We start from the raw sequence: 14,865 nt of genomic DNA on the forward strand, positions 1-14,865 counted from the left end.
TGTTCGAGAGTTTCTTATCGCGAACCTTCGCTGGTTCAAGTCTCCAAATTATTCCCGCGACTTTTTTTTTCGGGCTGACTCAGCCACCGATAAGCGGCTTATCTCTTCTCCAAATTGCGACCGACCGATCGCGTTGCGACTTGAGCTTTCGACACTTTTCCTTCATGGCGGACGACGAGCTGGATCAGGACGTTTTCGACTCGCTTGAGCGAGAGGCCTCGGAATTCACGAAGGTTTGTCTCTTTTTCCCCCCGCCGATGGCGACAATCAAAGGATCTAGCTAACGCGCAATCTCAGGATGCGGAGATCGACCGCATCCGCTCGGCCTTTGCTCTCGATGCGTGAGTGGAGCTATCTCAAGCCTACAATACCCCGACTGCTTTCACTGACTTGACTGTTGGCCAGATATGCCGTCCTCGATCTTCAGCCCGGTGTGACCGAGAAGGACATCAAAGTCCAGTACCGCAAAAAATCCCTCCTCATCCACCCTGATAAGACCAAGAATCCCGCCGCGCCCGACGCCTTTGACCGGCTCAAGAAAGCGCAAACCGCCCTCCTCGATGAAAAGCAGCGCACTTATCTGGACGAGTGCATTGCCGATGCTCGGCGGCTATTGATCCGCGAACACAAATACACGCTGGACTCGCCGGAGCTCCAGACGGAAGAATTCAAGAAGGAATGGAGACAAAAGGCCGTTCAGGTGCTTCTTGAGGAAGAGGCTCGGCGACGTCGCCAGGCCAAGGCGCGCATGCAAGAAGAAGGTCGTGAGAAGCGCAAGGAAGAGGAAGAACTAGATGCGCGTAAGCGCAAGCGAGATCAGGACAAGGCGTGGGAGGATACGCGAGAGGAGCGCATTGGGACCTGGCGGGATTGGCAAAAGGGACGCAAGACTGGCGACGAGAAGAAGAAAAAAACGAAAAAGATGAAGGTGCTGGGCTAGTTGGAGGAGACGAGCATTACGGCGTTTGGAATTGGATCTTGCCTGTTGGGTTCACGGGGTACCTGGATGAATTGGTTTCCTGAATCCCTTCTCGTCTTTCGTCTTTCTTATACTTTCTCTTCGTCTTCATCCTACCTACTCCCTTCTAGCGGCATGGTGCAATGGACGACTGCATTCGTATCTCCTTGTGTAATGTGGAGGACTCTCGTAGTCGCCTCCCAGTATAGCTTGTCCTTAGAATCTGCCTTCCTTATGAGAAGATCTAGGTTGATCTATCATAATATTGTAGTCATCAACAGCCTATTTTGGAAACTTCCTTCTCGAAAGAAGCTTACATGGTGCAAGATTCGATTCAATATGCCGTTCTGAATTAGACCGTCCGTCCCATCTTGGGACTCACTTTGGAACTGTGATTTCTAGTGGTTGCACTATTGTTTTCAGCATTTCAATCTTCTCCCTTTAAATCTAGTCTCACACACTCGTTCCGCCTATTTTCCTGCTCATTTCCAGCCCGTGGCTGTTCCGCAGACCACTCCTCGTTCCACTGGGTTCCTTCCCCCCCACATGAGATTCGATCATTCTGGATTCTCCCCGAATTCCCCGAGTACCGAGCAACCCACTCTCCCCGCCTCGGCCTCCATCTTTTCTCCTGCAAGCCACTCTCCTGCACAATGGCACAGTCCGTGGTACCTGGAAAGCGGCCGGCTGAGCCGCTAGTCTCTGCATACTCCTCGACATGCGCCCAGGACCATCTCCGACCTTTTCGACCGGTTATCACTCACCCGCTGGAACCCCGCGGAGCCGACCAGGCCACCACGATGAACCAAAACAACCAACCCGCCGACTCGACAACAGACCAGAAACAGAACGGATCGGCGCATGCACATAGCAACGCCAACGGCTATGTATCATCATCTACTACTGCAGCGTCCGAGAACGAAGAGATCCCCCCGCTGCCGACGGTGATTGCGCGCATCCATGCCCGTGTCCAAGCCTTCCTGGAGGAGTCACATCCACCAGACTCCCTCCTCGCCTCGGTCCAGCAACAAACCCGCATCTCACTCGACGTCGTCTCCAAGGCTCTCGCACAATACAAGTTCTCCGAGCTCTCGGTCTCTTACAATGGCGGCAAAGACTGTCTGGTCATGCTCATCCTCTTCCTGGCGGGTCTACACCCGCATCTGAGTGCGACACAGTCCAACCAAACCAACACACAGTCCGACAATGTCACCACCACTACTACCACCACCACCGGCACAAACGAAGAGAACTCCTCTAGCACCATCTCCTCGATCCCTGCCATCTACGCCCTCCCACCAGACCCCTTCCTCGCCGTCGAAGACTTCGTCATCACCTCCGCGCAAGCCTACCACCTCCAAATCACAAAATACACCACCGCCCCACCAACCACAACCCTCCGCTCCAGTTTCGAAGACTACCTCACCCGCCACCCAACCATCCGCGCAATCTTCGTCGGCACCCGCCGCACCGACCCGCACGGCGCGAAACTAAAACACTTCGACCGCACCGACCAGGGCTGGCCCGATTTTATGCGCGTGCACCCGGTTATTGACTGGCATTATGCGGAGATTTGGGCGTTCATTCGCCATTTGGATTTGGCGTATTGCTCGCTCTATGATATGGGGTATACGAGTTTGGGGGGTACGTCGGATACGCATCCGAATCCGAAGTTGCGGAGGGCGAGCGAGGCTGGGGATGGGAGTGCGGTTGATGCTGAGGGGGACGGAGGGTATTTGCCGGCTTATGAGCTTACTCGGGATTTGGAGGAGCGATTGGGACGCAATTGATTGCTTGGTTATGATTGGAAATGCAGGCGAGCTCCTGGTGATCAAGGAGAGTTCATCCTACAATTGGTGGCGGATGGCACAAACATCACTCGGCGTCGTCAAATCATCATTATCCTCACTCTTTTGGGTTGCCCATGGCGTTGATCTCAGATTTTTTAATGATAGAATAGCCGATATTGTCCATCTTACAATAACGAATTGGTTGCCCATATGATATTCACCATTCAACTCGTCATTCTCGCCGTACCCAAAAAAGTGATTGCAACATGCAGGTAGTCTCTCATGCTTACTAGCGAACAATTTTGTCTACAGGCGCGTGGGATGTTCTTGACTCGAGCATAAAAATGCATTTCTCATTGAAGCTCGTTTCCTGAAACGTGTTGTGGTAGAACTCAGACAAACAATAACCCAGACTAAGAATGCCTCGCTAACAATAGGTCAGACAATAAGGATAACCTGGACAGCTTGCGAAAGAGGCAAAGCTGCAAACATGAAGTCAAAACATATACCGCGAAAGACATGATTCCCTTGCTAGCTGCGAGAAGAAGAAACAGAAACAGACTAGTCTCACGACCATTCGTGAGACTTGTACCAGATGTGGACCGAAGACATGATGGGAAGAAGCGGCAGCGTTCTCAACAGAAACACAATCAGTAGGATGAAGAGCTGAGAAAAAAAAACCTGTTTCACAATCATACATCGCGGTACATGATGCGGACAACTAACGTATGTCACTCATCGAAAATAGAACAGAGAGTCGAACGGTCTTCATCCAGTCTCACTTGGGTCTCGAAGCAACTTGTACTCCGATACCTCAAGCTTAAGTCTGGGGGGTCGGAATAGTAAGCACCATTCGAGATGGAAGGGGGGACATTGAGCTGGCCCGAAGGTGCTCCTTGCGGGGGCTTGATATGTACGACTCGGCACTGGGAGAGTCGGGTCGAGCAGTCTTGGATGAGCCGGAGACTTCGGTCACCGAACGGCGATGCAAGAAGCCCTCTCGGTACATTGTGGTGTTCTCCAAAGCGGACAGGCTTTGGACCCCAGAACTGCGCAGCACGCCGTTTCCAGGCTTCTTCATCAAGGCGTAGCTAGAATGCATTGTCAGTACAGGGACCATCAACACTCCGTTTGCAATCATCGAATCTCTCGTGGCCACTTACGTAGGTGAGATTGAAGTAGCAGGAGTCCAGTTGGAACTGATCTCGCCCGGAGAGATCTTGAAGCTTTGCTGAGAGTCGGGCGTGATGTGGGCACTCGCCTGACGAAGGCGCCGAATGGTGGGCGATGGGGTCGATCCTTGTACAACCTCGACTGAGAAATTGTACTCTCCGGCCCGATATGCGCGACGTTCATTGCTCTGCTGCTTCAGCAACTTCTGGGCCTTGGTGTCGGCAAAGCGCAACAGCAACTTCACACTGTCATGCGTCACGGTCACGTTGTGGAAATCGGCCAAAACTCTCTCGGCGATCTCTCGGGTGTCGAAGCTGTATAATATGAGGTTCAGCCCAAGGTCTGGAATCGGGACAAGGTAGTCTTAATCGCCTTACCGAGCAAAGCCCACTTCCTTGCTCACGCCGGTCTCTTCATCTCGACTGATCTTCTCTGACACGACATGGTAGGGCTCAAAGTGACGTCGAAGGTCCTGTATTTTGGAGGTACGAATTAGCCTGGATAACAACAGCGTAATGTTTCAACACCTTACCGCTTCGGTCCAGTCGATTGGGATGTTGGTGCAATAGATGTTAGTTGACGATTTGTCCTCCAATTCCTTGAGGCGAGAGTTGCGAGACTTCTGGGCGAAACTGGCTTGGTAACCAAGGTAGAAGAATCCGCGAATGCAGTTCTCACAGGAGGAGAACTGGTAGAATTGGACGAAACCGAAGCTGTAGAAATTAGGGTTAGCTTTCAGAAAGCAGCAGGTGAATGTAGTTTTCATCTCTCATACCCCTTGCAAAGACCCGTGTCGAGATCAACGATGGCCTTGCATCGTTCAATTTCGCCGAATCGAGCAGCATATGCATGGAGCATCTCATCGGTTGTCTCGGGAAGGAAGCCTCTGATGTAGACATTGGTGATGCCCTCGCGGTTCTCGAGGCACTTGGCGAGAGTCATATCGGACGGGTTGGTCCACATGGCTGGCACTGCACGTGGGATTGCGGGCTCCTGTTGGGTGAGAGCCTCCATATCCTGTGCAACATATCCACTTGCAGTCTTCATCATCTGCAGGGGGAAGGATGGGTTGGGTCCCATTTGGGGGAACATGTTCCCACAAGCGAATCCCGGAAGAGCGGGACTGTTCATGTCGGGGATGAACGTAGATAGGAAGTACCGATTAGGCGTGTTATTTTCGGTCTGGGGTCCCTTTTGGCCGTCGGGGGTAGTCCATGGAGATTGTCTGACGCTAGACATGCCAGACTGGCCGTAGTTCATCATGTATGGCCACGAGTAAGGTCCCTGCATCATCGTATTCAATCCTGGGTACATGCCCATTGTGTTTGAAACAGAGTTGGGGACAAAGGATGAAATCTGCGGCAGACCATTCATGAAATTCGAATTTGGGAAGAAGTTGGCCGGATTGCCGCATGGAGTGCCGTTGGCATGAGACCAGTCCATATTGGCGTTCATGTTCACCGGAACGGATGCACGACCTTTGCCTGCGTACTTGCCACGGTGATGCTGAAAGTTCATGCCGGGAAAGGCCTGGGCCATTGGGGCAGCGTTCTCATGAATCGGAACGTTCGAACCTTGCTGAAAGCCAGATACGTAAGGCGTGCGAGGATCCTGGTGGAATGGAGTGGCCATGCCATTGGCCCCTGCTCCGGGACCAGAAGGAGTGGTGGCTTGAGTAGGTTGAGCACGCATTGTATGAATGTCTCCCAAGATTGGGACGCAACTGGACTTTGAGTTCGTGTGAGCATGTCTGCACCATTTCTGTCAAGCATGGGGACATGGTGTTGTGAACATGAAACGCAAGCACCTAAGGGAATTGACAACATTTCAAATGGGCAATTGGCCAGACAACGTCGGTCGAATGCAATACAATTGCGTCAACTGGAAAGATGAAGATGCTCACCTCTCACTGCTTCAAGCGGTAGACGCCAGGGATTAAATGAAGCCGTGGTTTCCGATGACTATAAATCTCAGTCAATGAAGTTCATCAAGCAAAGAGAAAGTTCGGTGGTACAATGTAGGAGTATACATATGGGGATACTCACATCAGCTGCAGGAGAAGCTCTGAGAGTCTCTCTGACAGCAATTGGATTGAGGAAAAGAAATCTGAGGTTGGACGATGGCTGAGAAGAGATAGAATGCGAGACAACAAGAGAACCTGGGACACACGACAGGATACTCTGTGTGTATAGGGCTGGATTGGAGGGGTGAAATTGGGATGGGATGGGAATGTAGAGAATGAGATGAGGATGGAGCGTTAAAATGGAGAGTAGAGATAAAAGAGACTAAGGCAAGAGCGACATAATGGCGAATGAGGAAGGTGCGATAGAGATTGATAAAAGGGGAATGAGAAACGAGGAGGGGAGCGACGAGGGCAGGAGCAAGGACGAGAGGAGCGAGCAGGGAAGGAGACACTTGAGGAGAAAGAGCAGATTGAAGAGGAAGTGCAATGCTGAGGAAGGAGTACACAGGTCACTTTACTCGGCGCCGATACTTGATAGAGCGGGCTCGTAAAGATGAAGACCAGGAAATGATGAGAGAGAGAGAGGGTGAAGGGGAGAGATGGTGAAGGAGAAAGTTGCGGAAGGAAGAAAAGAAGAAAGAGAAAAGAAATCTCGGTCGACGATATCCTCGTGACCCTCGGCGCCGCGAATGGTGGGCAGGACTTATCGATATCGATAGGAATATGGATAGTATGAATGTGATAAGGAAGACCAAAAGGCGGACAGTAATATAGTGCCTGTCATAATCGACAGGATAGGAGGAGGACAAAGAAGCCTCATGTCAGAGATCAAATGAAATATCATCGAATTGAGTATGCTGAACCATCCCATCTATAGCACGGCGCAATGAGTAAGAACCCAAGGGGGATATCCAGGAAATGCCACATAGTTCAAAGAAAGACAGGCCGGCAAGCAATATAGAGACAGATAAAATACAGTCTTTATTGAGGAACAGACTTGTCCTTTAGCCACTGATAGACAACGGAGAAATCCTTGCCCCGATGGGCTTCCTCCACAGCATTGTACACTTCCCGAGCTTGACTGCCCAGAGCCAGAGGAGTACCAGACTCCTCGGCAGCGGCAAGGGCCAGACGCAGGTCCTTGTTCATCAGGCTGACCCCGAATCCTCCCTCGTATCCCCGAGAAGCCGGGGCCGTCTCAATCACCCCAGGCACGGGGTTGTTGACCTCCGAAGGCCAGCAGCGGCCGGTGGAGGAGTTGATCATATCAGCCAGGTTCTTGGGATCAAGTCCCCAGCGAATGCCCAAGTTCATGGCCTCGGCGGTAGCAATGTTGTTGATGGCCAACATATAGTTATTGGCCAGCTTGCCAGAGACACCAGCTCCTGGCTCACCAAGGTGCCAGAACTTCTTGCCCATCAAGGCGAGGACTCCTCGAACACGTTCCAAGAACTCCTCCGATTGCAAGGAGGCACCGAACATGAACGACAGCGTACCAGCACGGGCACCGACCACACCTCCGGAGACGGGGGCGTCCACAAACCGGCCAGTCTGGGTGGATTGAATGGCATTGGCAATATCCTTCGACGTCACAGGGTCAATAGTAGACGTGTCGATGAACAAACGCTCTTGTTCGAGCGGGGGTAGCTCGCCTTGCTTGAGGATCGAGTGGTACACCTCAATGACATGCTGCGACTCGGGCAGACTGGTAATCATCACGGTCTACATATTGCGATTAGTGATCGGAATTCGGTGATTGGAGTCAGGGGGATGCGCATAGCGCGGAGCTCTTGAAGATCGAAGCAAAGCCATTGAATTGACCGGACAACATCAGATAACATACCGACTTCTCCGCAACTTCACGCGCATTCTCGGCAATCTCGACGCGGCCCTCGTCGGCGCCAGCGCCGTTACTCCGAGCGGCCTCCTGTGCCTCCGCAACAAAGCGCTTTGCAGCCTCCTCGTTGACGTCGCGGACGATCAGCGTGTCGGAAGCGGGGATCTTGGCCCGCAGGTTCTTGGCCATATTGTACCCTGTCGGCATTGCGGCAGTGTCAGTGGGCGTTCAGTCATCTCAGCCAAAACACCGACCGCCTGTCGGTCGTCAGCTTCACCAGTACATACCCATCTGGCCCAGTCCCACGAAACCCCATGTCGCGTCGCGGTGCAGCGTTGTTGAAAATGCTCGGGCCGAGCTCGCGGAGCTACAGCTGGACGGCCAGCGTCGGGTACTAGCCGCGGTGTGGAGGCGGGCAACTCTGGGGAGTGATGAGGCAGCGCGGACACTCATGGCGTGATTCTGCAGGGAATAATGAACTGGAAGAAAAGCACGGGCAGTTTCAATGGTGCCAGAGATCCAGACGAACGAAGTGCAGCAATGAACGATGTGCAACGGAGGGGCTTGGGGAGGTATTTAAGACGGGCCTCGGACCGAGTGCCTATCCCCAGGGCCGTGGCTTTCCGAGCTGGCCCAGTGACCCCAGTTCGGCGCCGAAGGTTGGTTGCGGGGAAGCTCCCTAGGGCCAGTGGAGTCACGTGGTGATAACGATGTACATCTGAACTATAGAACAGACAACAAAAGAGCGATGTTGGCTTTGTCTTGCAAAAGTGCCTCTTGAATACTTCCTGACAGCTGATCTACCGCCTGTAAATAGGATTTTGGTTACTGTTTTGATCGCGCACAAGAGTTCAAGAACATGTGAAACGGACATGCAAAACGGACATGCAAAACGGTAGCTTCCAGTGCTCGAAAAAGGGCCTTCTCCACTCTAGACAACAATGACACCAGAAATTGCTAGCCCTTGCAGCTACACAGGATCTTTATATCAAAATTCCAAGAGAGAATCTCCGGCAAAGACTACCTGGTTGCTTGTGAACATGGCACATCATCTTGCCTGCCTGAAAAACAAGGCAGAGACAAGAATCCAATCAGCCCCATGTCCGCGGCGCTTCTCAACTTGTCCTCTAACCACCCTTCGTCCATAAACGTTATTGTCCCTCGTTCACACAAGCGATTGCCTCTTTTTGAGCTACTCAAAACATCAGATACACTATTGTGCTTCAATATCTCTACTATGGACAATCAACGCTGATTCCCGGGTGTGCATTGGATCTGGGGAGGCGGGATCTCCTTCGTTTACGAGGTCCCCCCCGGATTGTGGTTAAGGTTCCAAAGTCGGGGGAATTTGAAAGAGAGCAATTTCAAAGTGGTTGACATCTATCGAGCATTCTCAGAGCATTCGTCTTGTCCTTCGATTGTCCAGTGTTTCTATCTTTCAGACAACGGGATCTTCCTCGAATATATGAGAGGTATGACCCCGTTTTGGCTATAAGAGTTCAGGATCAGCTACGTCAAGTCCTTAGCCATGAGATCCTAACTAATCACCCTTGTCTAACCTTTTAGACAAGTCACTCTCTTCTAGGATACAAAACAACCATATTCGGAACCAGGAAACTATGGTTGTCACCAAAGTGGAAAAGATAGAACCTCTTTCCCTCCGGTTAGAATGGATGAAGGACCTGGCTCAGGGGGTTGCATTCTTGGAATCCCTCAACTTCGCTCATGGTGACCTACGTCCTGAAAATATCCTCCTTGATCGGAATTGACTGAAACTATCCGACTTTGACTGTACGGCGCAATTGGAGCAAATCACGAAGCTTGCATGGCTCCATATGGCAGGATACTCAATCACACCGAGGCAGGCCAAGGTGAGCCTGGAACATTCGGCTTTCCAGGCCCCCGGACAGAGCAATTTGCTCTTGGGTCACTGTATTACCTCATCAACGACGGTTTTGAAGTCTATGGGGATCGGTGCTTAACTGAGGATCCTTATGACCACAGCCCGAAGGTCGTGAGGTTACTCCAGAACATGGAATTTCCGAAATTGGCTAGCGATCCACTGGTTGACGATGTTATTGACAAGTGCTGGCACAATGGATACACGACGGTGTCAGATTTGGCCGCCCATACAAAGAAGATCTTGCACGAAAGCCCGGACAGAGCACCCCAGAGCACTGGCAGCATGGGAACTGAGCAAGCTATTGGAGACAGCTCCGATGAGCTAGAGGGAAACCTCATGGGAGATGACTTTCCTTCGAAAAGGAATTTATATCAGGACCTGGAGCAACGTGGACTTCTTCAATTTCTCTCGTCCGGAGAACGTGAGGAAATCGGGTTCACATTAGCTTGGTAAAGTCACTGTCTTTGAACTCAGGAGTTGGAATCTCTCAAAGAGAGGTTTTCATGGGTTCATCAATGAAGCTGGAATGCTCAACGAACAACGGTCAGGCGTTTCTATCTTTTTGCTCCTCGAGGCTGGTCACTTCCCTTTGGACTGATTAAACCGGGAAATTCCACACAATGAGAATCAATCACTTTGTTTGTGATCTAGCGTTTGCCAGTCATCACCAATCCCATTACCCATCAAGTGATGCAAATCATTCAATTTTTTCAACCTCGTCAACCACCTCTTCAACCTCTCCACCACAACACCGGTCGTGACCAAGGAAATGACCTCTCTACCCCGCCAGGTCCTTGAATGCGAGGACGTGAACCAAACAAGCCTCTCTTACATCCTCAATCATGGCGGGAACCAAGTGCTCTGGGATACCTGCCAGCTTATATGGGACACAGAAGACCTTCGAGACGTATCACCAGTCGGCGAAAACCAGGTACGTGAAGCAGTCCAATCCCAGACAGCCCCGTTGATCAACGAGATCCATGTCACTAACAGCCCCGGGCCCATCCCATCCAGATGGCGGTTTACGGAATACGAGGGATTTTCGAAGACAGATTTGCCGAACAGTACTACTTCCAATTTCGATACATGATTGATCATGGGTCTGGTCAGCCCTGTTACTCGGCGTGCGTGTCCGCGTCCGGTCCTATCGGCGCAGAAGATGCAGTGGACGTCAACGTCAACCTGACTCTGAAACGTCCTTGCGAAGAGCGTGTCGTACAAAAGGTCTTCGAAGATAATATTCGGAACCTTACGAATGCTGTCTTCTTTCTGGGTGTCCAGGCGGCCATTCGTCTAGTCATAATGTCCTGGAAGCCCGACGATGGAAGTTTAGAGTGAGATGGTCCTATGCGCATATGGGCAGTGACTACACTCGCAGGACCTGGCCTTGGCATCCCCCATCAAAAAATAATTGCCATAACCGCAACCACCTAGGGTAACCCCCCTCTAGTAGGAAATCTACATAGTTTAGGCTATCTTATTAAAACTTCTAAAAAGCCCGATCGGAAAATACCACTATTTAATAGAGATAGGGAGGGGGTTAACGTATAAGCCCTACTTACACTCGTAACCCCCCCCCCCCTTTCGCCCCCAAAATTTACTGGCCCGAATATATTTAGGCTTTCCGATATCTGATGTTTCTTTCGAAAATGAGTGCTTGCCTGTACACCTTCGGTTGAAATCGCGTACTGGCACAGGGTGCATATTGCAACATGCTCCCCCCAATCCAGATACAGCGGGAGTGAAGGCCATTCGCGCGTGGAAACCGGATAGGCAAGGGGCAATGGACGTGACATTGGAGCAGACCAAAATTTAAGTACCACAAATGGGGCGAAAATGGTAAAGGATGACCAGGAGGGGGAGAGTGCAGGAAGTCCAAGGTCCTCCCTATGTGCACCATTTTCTGGTAGCGCGCGACGCGTCGCGTGTGTCGCATCAGGGCAGACAAATTGCTTTTTTCTGATACCTCCAATTGTCAACGCCATCGTTATAGATGACTGGGCATTGCTGCCAGTTCCGATGAAAAGTTAGGTCCGAACAATAGCAGGCTAGATATTCCCTTTGATGTCCAGGTATGGAGGAAGCATGGCTCGATCTATAGCGATGATTATATAGGATGGTAGGAGTACATGGTCAGGAAGCACATGGGCATAGATATGGACTGTAATGGCGGGACAGGTCGTTGCAGTCGACCGGACTCTTTACTATGGGGTGCACGGACAAAAAGTGTGAAATGGGTGCCACTTCCGAAGAGACTATGACAGTAGGGCGTGATGCTCTCTATGATTCTCCTAGTCGTTACCCCATCAAAACCTAATCCGATTTTGGATCCCTGTAACTACCCTTTTGCCTTGAGTAACGACCTTGAAAATTTACTAAAATATTTAGAGACCACTACTCTACAATTAACGTTAATTTGAGCTTTATACCACTTCAAAATGCCTACTAGTATCTAGGATGAACGCTAACTAGTATATACAACCTGGCTCCCATACTCAAATTAACCCTAATGCTGACTCATCTACTAGGATGCACTAACTTACATCCCACTCACCCCTATGGGTTAGAGGGCCTTGTCTTTTTTATGGCATTATGGATTAGCAATAGCGATGAGGCATAATATGAAGGTAGATAGGCAGCTAACTAACTAAAGGAAGACTTTATAGAAGACCGTCGCAAAAGCATGTATGCGTTTCGAAGGAGGAAAGGCGAATAAGAGAATACGCACGGGGAGCAAAATCAGGAGTAAAGTGGAAGGAGCCAGTGAAGAAGATGGAAAAGCGCCAGCGCCGGGCCCAACAAGGAAACCGAACCAAAAGAGAGCGTAGAGAGGGGGGGAGAGAGAGCTAATGAGAAAAACTGCGAAGGAAGTCCTGGCGAATCAAAGACAAGAATTCGGCTAATAGCAACTTCACATACGTTTTTCTGATAACAGGGGTAGCCCTTGCACATGAAGGTAAACGCTTCCTCTTTATTTGCCACCCCTATTTCTGTTTACCGATATGAGATCTACGAAACGATACGGTACAAGTAGATTATGCTGACGCAAGGGGTAGGTTACTGACTATTGAAATTCACGTTAGTGCGGGAGCAAAGCAAGTTGAATTGTCATGAAATTTCCATTCCTTTTCCTTCCTCACTTTCACTCTTCCATTTCGGTTTCTCTTATTTTCCATTGCTATCATCTCGAAGAATAACTAAGCAAAACATATCTCGGGACTTCACTCCGGGCCCAGGGGGTCTCAAAGACTTTCCAAATGGATCTTCTTCAGTTCGTCTTAGGTATCACAAAGGTCGGGGGCCAGTATGTTCTGATTCATGTCATTCTTGGATCTGTGGCCACCTTCACCTCGGGTCAATGCCCTTTACGTCCGCTTGCCATTGGGATTATCCTGGGGCTTGCCGTATCCATCCAACGTACCATCCAACACGCTCCTAATATCCCCAGTCTCCTACGTGGTCTCCTAGCGATGGGTGCCTGGATCCAGGTTTTCAATAGCCATGATATCCTTCTTCACAGCCGCATCAACTATATGGAGCACATTGAGTGGAAGAATGAACGAGGATCAATTGCAATTGAGGATGCTATGTGGTTCGCCTTGTCTATTCCCAATAACTTCCGCCGCCTCAATACCAAATGGCAAATCATTCCGGTGTATAGTTTCAATAGCAACCTAGGGAAAGTTCCCTCGAGAGGAATATTCCTCCTGGAGAGATTCCAGAGTATATTCCTTATTTGCTGTACAGCGGTGTTCCTATTCTTGATTTACTCCTATTTAGGCTGGATCCCTGAGCAGAGAGATATCTTTCCTCTCTTGGAACAAAGAAAATGCTTATCTTGGAGGTGTCTGCCAGCGCAGATCCATCTCTATATACTCTTTATTTTCACTACCTTCCTGCTGCACAAAGCTATCTATGCACTTCTCTCGATTATCGCAGTATCTATCCGTTTCTCTTCTCCCGCAGACTGGCCACCATTTCAAGCACCGGCTCGAGAAGCATGGTCGATTCGCAGGTTCTGGGGGTGAGTGACCAACATAACACCATTTTCAATTATCCATAACCGCTAACAAAGACTCCATACATAAAGCAAATTCTGGCACCAAACATTCCGGGGGTTTCTTTCCTCGAATGCGGACTCCATAATCTCTGTATCACCTCTTCGTCCAAACACGGTCATTTCTCGATACATGCGCTACTTCCTTTGCTTTTTTATTTCCGGCCTGATACATATTTTCCTTGATATGGCGCTCGGTATATCCCTGAATGATACAGGTGCTATGGCATTTCTTCCAGTTCAGCCGATTGCCTTTGCGGTAGAGGATGTGGCTAAATATCTGTCGAAGAGATATGGCGTCCTGGCAAAGGATTCGGCTGCGAAGAAAATTATTGGTTATCTCTGGGTGTTGGCATTTTCTTTCTGGAGTTGGCGCCCATGGGCATACCAGATATTGATTAAGTTGCTGGAAGTTGGAGAGCCGATTATTGCAACTTATTTTCAGATACGGGATTCTTACAGTAGTGTGTGAGTCTAGCCAAGACAATGAAATATGAATCTCTCACTGTTCTAATTTCCACCCCGATAGGACATTATACTCCTCCGATAAAGTAAGAAAGACTGCACTTATTTTGCAATTACCAAAGCTCGAGGATGAAGAGGGACCACGGACTCGCTCATCATCGATTCGAACATTGATCAAAAATTCTCCTCGAAGCCGACTCGAAACAACCCTCCAAGATATAGCTTTGCACCCCGATACTCTGTCTGGTATTATCACCCAGCGGTTTCCCGTTATTTGAAGTGAGACCGGCGTGGATGGTGGATCGAATTAGGCCCTAGGGCTACCAGTAGGCAAATCGTGACTTATGACTACAACACCACAATGCCCAGGTGAAAAGCATTTTAGCATGGAGAGAAAGCTTAGATCCGCCAGGTTCCGAAACTGTATTTATTTCTACATATTCTAGAAAATTGGTGGCAGGAAAGGTGAAATACTCAACTAATCGCATAGACTCACATACCCTAACTCTACTTAGAGAATATGTACTGAGTGGGTTCGTCTCAATTTGGGACGCGATATCTACCATGCGACCATCTCGATAGATATCGATGGTGGTGAGTAGGAGATGACCAGGAGAAAATATATATATCCTGTGCCCGTGTCAAAAACGGGAGTTTATTTATATCCAGGCGCCCACCCACGCCGCTTCCAACGCACGCATGTGCACGTGATTTATGTC

The 14,865-nt window shown here is 50.0% G+C and overlaps 7 protein-coding genes across 7 annotated transcripts; 5 read left to right on the top strand and 2 right to left on the bottom strand.

Annotated features, from left to right (window-relative positions):
• Nucleotides 1-164: 164 nt before the first annotated feature.
• Nucleotides 165-940, top strand: N7458_004494 (uncharacterized protein; the record flags this gene model as incomplete). The annotated part of the gene is made up of 3 exons (XM_056907876.1): nucleotides 165-233; nucleotides 298-341; nucleotides 406-940. 3 exons carry the CDS (start codon nucleotides 165-167, stop codon nucleotides 938-940), a joined length of 648 nt encoding a protein of 215 aa, XP_056766494.1.
• A 671-nt stretch (nucleotides 941-1,611) lies between these two features.
• On the top strand, nucleotides 1,612-2,748 carry N7458_004495 (FAD synthase; the record flags this gene model as incomplete). The annotated part of the gene is made up of 1 exon (XM_056907877.1): nucleotides 1,612-2,748. One exon carries the CDS (start codon nucleotides 1,612-1,614, stop codon nucleotides 2,746-2,748), a length of 1,137 nt encoding a protein of 378 aa, XP_056766495.1.
• An 820-nt stretch (nucleotides 2,749-3,568) lies between these two features.
• On the bottom strand, nucleotides 3,569-5,613 carry N7458_004496 (uncharacterized protein; the record flags this gene model as incomplete). Its single annotated transcript, XM_056907878.1, has 5 exons — nucleotides 3,569-3,839; nucleotides 3,912-4,235; nucleotides 4,299-4,393; nucleotides 4,454-4,634; nucleotides 4,697-5,613. The coding sequence occupies 5 exons, from the start codon at nucleotides 5,611-5,613 to the stop codon at nucleotides 3,569-3,571; spliced, it is 1,788 nt and encodes a 595-aa protein (XP_056766496.1).
• A 1,252-nt stretch (nucleotides 5,614-6,865) lies between these two features.
• On the bottom strand, nucleotides 6,866-8,174 carry N7458_004497 (3-hydroxyisobutyrate dehydrogenase; the record flags this gene model as incomplete). Its single annotated transcript, XM_056907879.1, has 3 exons — nucleotides 6,866-7,606; nucleotides 7,728-7,918; nucleotides 8,009-8,174. 3 exons carry the CDS (start codon nucleotides 8,172-8,174, stop codon nucleotides 6,866-6,868), a joined length of 1,098 nt encoding a protein of 365 aa, XP_056766497.1.
• A 756-nt stretch (nucleotides 8,175-8,930) lies between these two features.
• N7458_004498 (protein kinase) lies at nucleotides 8,931-9,490 on the top strand (the record flags this gene model as incomplete). The annotated part of the gene is made up of 3 exons (XM_056907880.1): nucleotides 8,931-9,027; nucleotides 9,092-9,193; nucleotides 9,288-9,490. Coding segments are annotated over 3 exons (402 nt in total), but the record flags the coding sequence as incomplete, so codon positions are not given.
• A 56-nt stretch (nucleotides 9,491-9,546) lies between these two features.
• Nucleotides 9,547-10,077, top strand: N7458_004499 (uncharacterized protein; the record flags this gene model as incomplete). The annotated part of the gene is made up of 1 exon (XM_056907881.1): nucleotides 9,547-10,077. The coding sequence occupies one exon, from the start codon at nucleotides 9,547-9,549 to the stop codon at nucleotides 10,075-10,077; it is 531 nt and encodes a 176-aa protein (XP_056766499.1).
• Nucleotides 10,078-10,393: 316 nt separating this feature from the next.
• On the top strand, nucleotides 10,394-11,440 carry N7458_004500 (uncharacterized protein; the record flags this gene model as incomplete). Its single annotated transcript, XM_056907882.1, has 3 exons — nucleotides 10,394-10,555; nucleotides 10,618-10,915; nucleotides 11,355-11,440. 3 exons carry the CDS (start codon nucleotides 10,394-10,396, stop codon nucleotides 11,438-11,440), a joined length of 546 nt encoding a protein of 181 aa, XP_056766500.1.
• Nucleotides 11,441-14,865: the final 3,425 nt, after the last annotated feature.

The sequence above is a fragment of the Penicillium daleae genome, assembly GCF_028827525.1.
Source record: "Penicillium daleae strain IBT 16125 chromosome Unknown utg000005l_segment0_segment0, whole genome shotgun sequence".
Classification (NCBI taxonomy): domain Eukaryota; kingdom Fungi; phylum Ascomycota; class Eurotiomycetes; order Eurotiales; family Aspergillaceae; genus Penicillium; species Penicillium daleae.